Raw genomic sequence first — 7,273 nt, forward strand, 5'->3', positions numbered from 1 at the left:
AACAGGAGGTGTCTAAAACAGGCAAATCCACAGAGACAGAAAGTGGAACGGTGGGTCCCAGGGTCTGGGTTCCTGTTGAATGGGCACCGAGGTTATGTTGGAGAGGATGGATCTAGACAGTGGTGGATGGAGTTTTGCATCTAGATAGTGGGTGACGGTTTCACAGCACGGAGGATATATTTAATGCCGCTGAATGGTACGTTTGCAAATGATCAAAATGTATTTTACCGTAATATAAAAAGCAAACAAACCAGGTGCACCGGGCAGTAGGTTGTCTCTGATTTTAAAAGACATGGCATCTATAAGGTTCTATGTCGCACATGTAAAATATTGTGTATATAAAATACTGCAACTGTCACCCCAGTCTCGGTCCTCCTCACCCTCCTCGCCTCACCGCCCCCCTCCGCCCCCGGCCCTCCCTTCCGGCGCTTCGGTCGCAGAGACCTCGTGTGGCCACCAGGTGGCACCGCCACGCCTCTCAGCGCCCGGGACATTTCGCGCCCCCACGGTGGGCGGCGCGGAGGCGGCGCGATGCGTCAGCGGGACCGGGGGCCCGGGAGCCAGGGGAACAGAAGCGCGGGGCTGAGGCCAGACCCCAGGCTGGCGGGGGAGGGGACGCAGCTGTGAGTCACCCGGGAGCCCCCGATCGACCGTGGGAGGCAATCCCACGCTGGCCTGCCCGCCAGGCTCGTGAACTGCCTTCCCGGGGAGACGGTGAGGCTCGCGGCAGTCTCTTGAGTGCGGCCGTGCCTGTCGCACACGTGTGGCTCCAACACCAACTGGCCGGTGGCTTGCGGGAGTCGTGGCCTCCCTAAGCCTCAGTTTCCCCTTTTGTCTAATGCAGATAAGTATGGACCCTGCTTCTTGGGTCTTTGAAAATTCAATGAACCATGATACCGGGAGCCTGGTACACCGTAGGCGCTCCATGCATATCAGCGTCCACTCCGGAAGGAGGAATAAAAGTGGCCACTGTCACTGCCAGCGCACCCGAAGCGGCCCGGTGCAGCGCAAGCGAGAACCATCCCGCCCTGGCTTCCTCCGCCGCCAACAGCTCTGCGCCGCCAGGTGCGGAGGTGCGGTCAGATGCTGAAGCGCGGGGCGCCGCCAGGGGGCGCCGGGCCGGCCGGGCCCAGCCACCTGCGCCTCCCACGCGCGCGCCCCACCCTGAAACTCGCGGGGGGGTGACGAGGGGGCGACCGGGCTCGTCCCTAGAGTGCCTGCGGCTGTGCAGCCCTTACTTCTGGGGACCTCGAGGCGGCTAGCCGTTGCCACCGGGTGACACTTATTGAACGCTTACTGTGTACCCCTTGTTTTATTTGATGCTTCCTGCAACTCCATGAGGCTGGTGTGCATTCTCAGGGGGCAGGTGGCGACACAGAGGCCGCCTCCGCAGCTTGCAATTTTAGGGGCCTCCCGGCGGCCTCACGCAACCACCGCCGTCTATTGAACACTTACTATGTACCCTCTATTTTATTTAACGCTCCCTCCAAACCAATGCGGCCGCCGTTGCATGGCCATTAGACAGGTGGGGACACAGGGCCCCAGATAAGTTAAGTCACCCAGGGTCTGGGGTCCCCGCCGCCAACCCCACCCCCCGCACACCCACCACCTGGCGGGGAGGAGGAATCAGGCTGCAAACTGGGCCCCCTCCTCGTGCAGCCCTCAGCAGAACTTGGGAAAGGCGCGGGCCGGGGACTCTCCCGGGACCAGAAGGGGATTCCAGGCCCCCCCGCTCCGAAAGTCCGAGCCGGCCTTGCGCGCTGGAAATCCCGCGCGCGCCCCGAAACGCGGTGCAGCTGCCGGGAAATCAGGAGGAAAACTTCTGCTTTTTTTTTCTTTTCTGGCACTCACGCTCCCCGCCACCCCCACCCCCACCCCCCCGCGCCCTCCTCCCGGCTCTCGCCCCCACGTGGGCGCCCCCCGCGCGGCGCTCCGCCCGCTCCCCGACGTCGGCCAACCGTAGCGCGCCTTTCTCTCGCCTTTGTTGGCTCGCCAATAGGAGGGGCGGACGCGCCACCGAGGCCACGCCTCTGGCTACGAGTCTATAAGTGCGTGCGCCGGCGGCCGCAGGCTCAGATCGCTGAAGTCGTGGACGCGATCGTTTTCTCTGCAGCCGTGCGGATTATTCTTGCTGAGGCTTTTGCCATTTTTCTTTTTTTCCTTTTTTGGGGGAGGATTTCGCTGCCTTCCGAAGGTCTTGAACGAGCGCTCGGGCTCCGTGGGAAGGTTTTGGGCTTTCCGGCCTCGGATTTTGCATTTTCTCGCTTGGGACTGTCGTGGGGCTGCTTTCCACTGTGGATTATAACTGCAACATGACCCTGGAAGAGCTCGTGGCGTGCGACAACGCGGCGCAGAAGTAAGTAGCCGGGGCTGTGGCCGCCTGAGGGCAGCCCGGCCGGGCGGGGACCTGAGCGACCGGTGCCCGGCCGGGCGGAGCGCTGACCCTCCCTCCTTCTCTCCTGACCCCAGGATGCAGACCGTGAGCGCCGCTGTAGAGGAGCTCCTGGTGGCCGCGCAGCGCCAGGACCGCCTCACCGTGGGGGTGTACGAGTCAGCCAAGTTGATGAATGTGTGAGTCACACCCCGTCCCCGGACTGGGCGCGGGTGGGGACCCCCTCCGCTCTGCACACTCCCTGCGGCACCTCTGTCTCGCACAGGGCTAGGATTTCCCCAAGCGTCCCCAGTGTGGATGGAGGGCCTCTAGGCTTGCTTTCGGCCGGGGGGGGGGGGGGGGGGGGGGGGGGGGGGGGGGAAGGTTGCAGTATCCTGACGTTGCTGCGTTTGTTTGCAAGTGCCCACCACCATATTTGCTCCCGCCTTCCCACCCCCAAATATTCTGAAGCATGCATTCCGCACCCCCCCCCCAGCTGCATGCACCCTCAATCCCTTCCGCGCCTTTGGTTTCTCTTTGCTTTTCGAAACTCCCCTGTGTACAGCGGCCTTTCCTCAGCCCCCAGCTGACCCGTCTCCTCCCTGCGGCTCCCTTAGGGACCCTGACAGCGTGGTCCTGTGCCTTCTGGCCATTGACGAAGACGAGGAGGATGACATCGCCCTGCAGATCCACTTCACACTCATCCAGTCTTTTTGCTGTGACAACGACATTAATATCGTCCGGGTGTCAGGCATGCAGCGCCTGGCCCAGCTGCTGGGTGAGCCAGCGGAGACCCAGGGCACCACTGAGCCCCGAGACCTGCACTGCCTCCTGGTCACGGTGAGTTGGGCCTGGGACTTGCCCCACCCTCTGCCTGGGCACCTGGGCCCGTGTTTGTCAACAAAGTCGAGCTGGCCGCTCTCGTACCAGCTCAGCGCTCAGCCATGATCGGCATGTCCCGTGGGCAGCACGGCGGGGCCTCCTTCCCGGGGGGGCTATTTTGAGCTGGCCTGTTTTCCCCAGAGGGGCCCTGGGAGGGGGAGGCTCCCACTGAACCCCATCTTCCCCCCCACCACAGAACCCTCACACGGACGCCTGGAAAAGCCCCGGCCTGGTGGAGGTGGCCAGTTACTGCGAAGAGAGCCGAGGGAACAACCAGTGGGTCCCCTACGTCCCCCTCCAGGAGCGTTGACACTCTTCCCAGCATCAGAGCCTGCTGGGTTGCCACGAAAAAAAAAAATAAAATAAATATTTGACCCCTCCCCCCCAGCACAACCCCCCCAGACGACCCAACCCGTGAGACCGTGGGGGCAGAACCACTGGAGAAGAGGGGAGCGTGCGGCTGCCCCCAGGGCGGTGAGCCTGGAGCAGCGCCCCGCTGCGGCCCCCTGGGAGAGGAGAAGAGGGGGCCCCGGGCCAGCAGGAGAGGGGAACCTGGAGCTCAGGCTCTGCAACAGAGCAGCTGGAGTTGGGGAGCTGCGGCCTCCCCCACAGTGGAGGGCCTGGACTCCACACTCGGGGTGGAGCGAGACCTACTGTGTCCCCCCACCCTGCTCGAGACCGGCGCTGACGTCTGCATGGGCCTCGCTTGAGCGGGGTTCTGCACCCTTGCCAGGACTAGACTTTGGGACTTGGGAGCTGGGGCTCGTGTTGCTCTCTGTACCCAGGAACTCCCAGTTTGCAGAGGGAATAGACAATCTATTTTGTTACTTGCACTTGTTACTTGCACCACTGAGAGAGATGGGGAAAAGCTTACAGATACATATATTTTTACTTCTACGATGACCTTGTAATAAACTTCTAAAGCTTTTGGGTTCTTGTGTCTTTGCCACCCCGGAGAGGGGCCAGGACCTCTGCCCCCTCCCCACACCCCAGCGGCACTGCCCCCAAACCTCCTCCTGCAGGCTCACCAGGAAGTGTTACTTAAGTCCCTGTTAGCAGCTCCAGGCTCCTTTGCAAAAACAGTGCCTCTTCTCTCTGCAGCCGGCGCCAACCAAGCCCAACAAACCTTTGCCTCTTTTTTTTTTTTTTTTTTTTTTTACCCTCCCTCCTCCTGCCCCATAGCAATTAAAAGACCGGTTTATTACGAAACCTGGCCGCTGTACCACCCCTGTTACTGGCTATGCTGGAGCCAACTCCCAAGCTCCGGGCATAGAGTGACGCACCCCTGGGGAGCTGGCTGCAGCCCCTGCCTGCCCCGCTGCCACCAACCCAAGGTCCAGAGGGGTCAAGGGGGGCACCTGGACCCCGGGGTGCTCAGGGCTCAGAGCTGCCCTAGCAGGGCTGGCCTTGCAGGAAGAGCGCCTCTGGGCAACCCCCAGGGAGGGGCCTTCCACCGCACCCAAGCCTTCTCCCTCCCAGGATAGGCTTCTTCATTGCACTAGAAAAAGATTTTTTTCTTTCCCCAAACTAAGATCAACGAGCAAAGAACACCCAAGGAAGTCCTGCTCTCAGCCCAGCTGGGCTTGGCACGGTGCTGCGCTTTGCCTCTAAACGGAAACTGTAAGGCCTGGCCGGCCACCTCCCGGTTCTCCCGAAGCTGCAGGCGCGGGGGCTCCCCGGCCGCCGGCTGGGAGCCCGAGCCCCGCCTCAGTCTTCCCGCCCCAGGTCTGCGGGGTGGGCTCCCGGCGCCTGGGCAGCAGCGTGTCCCTGCGCCCCGCGGGGAGGGGGATGGAGGGGGCGGGCCCCGCCGCAGGCCGCGACCTTTCCACGGAGCCCTACGTGGCGCGGGAGGAAAAACCCCAGCGGTCCCGCGGGAGTCACGGGGCTGGGGGGAGCCCCGGCGGGGGAGGATGGGAGGAGGGAAAGATGGAGGGGGAAGTCCCAGAGGGAGAGGAGAGGGAGGGGCGGGGATTCCTCCTGGGGTGGGAGGAAGGAGAGAGCCGAAGTGGGGAGATGGGATCCCTGAGGGGGGGAAGGAGGCCCCGAGATGGAGCCCTCAGTGGGGACCCCCGTGGGGGGAGCGGCGGAAGGAATCTTCAGAGGTTAGGGGGAGGCGAGATGCAAAGTGGAGGGAGGGGCCAGAGCCCTGAGGGATGGAGGGGGGAGTCTGGAGAGGAGAGGGTTCGGTGTTGAGGGGGGAGGTGTGGAGGGACCTGGGGGATTGGGGGGTGGCTCAGAAAGGACCCCTGTACCGGGTGGGAGAGGGGAGTGGGGAGGCCTAAGCCCCGAGGAGGGGGAAGGGGGCAGATGAAGGAGCCCCAGGGGAAGGTGAGAAGGGAAGAGGGGGACTCCAAGGAGGGGGGGGGAATGGGGAGGGCGAATTCCTGAGATAGAGCCCAGAGGGGAGGGAACCTGGGAAGGGGAGCAGAGGCTGAAGGATTCCCCCCCCACCTCAGGGGGAGGGGGCTTGATGGGAAGGACTAGTGGGGACAAGGGGCAGCTCTTGGTGTTGCAAGCTCATCCCCACCGGGCAGCCTCCCTGTTCTCATCTTGATTCCGACCACCCAGAGGGCTGTGACCTCTGACCCTCTCATCCCTAGGTCCTCTGTCCAGCAGGGCAAGGCCCCAGGCTTCCGGGCCCCAAGGACATACAAGGCATGGGTGGGACTCCAGCTGTGTGATCCTCAGCTGGTACCCTAACCTCTCTGTGCCTCAGCCCCGCTGCCCGAAAATCGGGATAATAATGCTGTCTACCTCATAGATTGTTGACAAGCTTAATATTTTTTAGATTAGGGCTTCCCACATAGAAAGTAGAAGAAGGATTGGCCATTAGTACTGCTATCCCAGCACTATTATTATGCCCAGTGCATTTCTAGAATCATCTCCTTACTCCACCCTGTGAGTTAGCAGAGCCGAGATTAGGGTGAGCCTTCCATGCAAAATTTAAGAAAGCGGGTGCCCAAACTCAGCAAACTGAAGACTATTTCAAGCAATATTTTAGAAACTCAAATGCAAGGAAAGGGCAGGACACTTTTGCTCGTGAACAGGATCGTAGATTACGGTAGGTTTGGCGTGGCTGATTTTTCCTTCTGTCTCAGGCTCCAGAGCCTCTCCTTTCCTCACCCTGGGTTTCATTTAAACTTCGGATATTTGGTTCCTTCACTTTGCGGGTGAAGATCGAAGGCTGGGGAGGGGTGTGGCCTCCCAGATCAGAGAGAGGAACCCAAGGCTTGGGATTCAAACCCCAGCTCTCTGGGCATTCCCCTGCACAAACGCAGAGGGTTGCGGCTCTTAGTTTCCAGCAGTGGTTCTCCGGATACTGTCTCCGTTGCTTCTTCGGTGGTGGTGGTGGTGGTGCATTAACGAGGAGTAGGAAGTCCATTTTCCAGAAGAGGAGATGAGGCCCAACATGAAGGAGGCACAGACTGGCCAAGATCTTGAATTGTCACCAAGGGGCTAGGCAGCCCCTGGGGAAAATGCAGGCTGGGGGTGAGGGGACACAGATGGCACGGTCCCCAGGACACCGCTCCCGCACAGTCCACGCCAGAGAGGGCCAGAGAGAAGCCGCCCCAGGTCACCTCTGCAGGTGACTCCTCTGGGCTTCCATTGCTGGGGGCTGGGGGCTGGGGGCCAGGAGACTGCAACATCAGCAGGAGGGTGCAGGCAGACCCGTGTGGTGGGGTGCAGGTTCACCTCAGGTACCCAAGCTCGCCTCTGTCCATGCCTACACCCGTGGCCCTGAGGCAGGCACGCACGCAGGTGCATACCCCCCCCCCCAATGCGGCTACACGTGCACGCAGCTCCCCAGGCCCCAAACACACTGTCACCCACTCGGGCCCACCCAGGCGCTCCTGGGCAGAGGGCTGGAAGTCCGGCTTCATCCCACCCCCTTGGGCAAGTCGCTTAGCTTCTCTGGGCTCCCTGTCCACGCTGGTCCAGTAGACACATAGCCTCCCCTGAGCGTCTGTCTGCGTGTGTACACACACCCGCCCAAATGGACGTGGGCACAGGGTTACGTGC

General features: G+C 61.8%; 1 protein-coding gene across 1 annotated transcript; it reads left to right on the forward strand.

The window, feature by feature from the left end:
• The first annotated feature begins 2,073 nt into the window (after positions 1–2,073).
• On the forward strand, positions 2,074–4,181 carry GADD45B (growth arrest and DNA damage inducible beta). The gene is made up of 4 exons (XM_027582594.2): positions 2,074–2,356; positions 2,470–2,571; positions 2,989–3,211; positions 3,450–4,181. Exons 1-4 carry the CDS (start codon positions 2,313–2,315, stop codon positions 3,561–3,563), a joined length of 483 nt encoding a protein of 160 aa, XP_027438395.1. The 5' UTR covers positions 2,074–2,312; the 3' UTR covers positions 3,564–4,181.
• Positions 4,182–7,273: the final 3,092 nt, after the last annotated feature.

This window comes from Zalophus californianus, chromosome 1 (assembly GCF_009762305.2).
Source record: "Zalophus californianus isolate mZalCal1 chromosome 1, mZalCal1.pri.v2, whole genome shotgun sequence".
NCBI lineage: Eukaryota > Metazoa > Chordata > Mammalia > Carnivora > Otariidae > Zalophus > Zalophus californianus.

Coding starts and splice junctions, on each gene's coding strand:
- GADD45B (XM_027582594.2), top strand. CDS start 2,313: ATGACCCTGGAAGAGCTCGTGGCGTGCGACAACGCGGCGCAGAA. Junction 2,357..2,469: donor TGCGACAACGCGGCGCAGAA/GTAAGTAGCCGG, acceptor TCCTGACCCCAG/GATGCAGACCGTGAGCGCCG. Junction 2,572..2,988: donor TCAGCCAAGTTGATGAATGT/GTGAGTCACACC, acceptor CGGCTCCCTTAG/GGACCCTGACAGCGTGGTCC.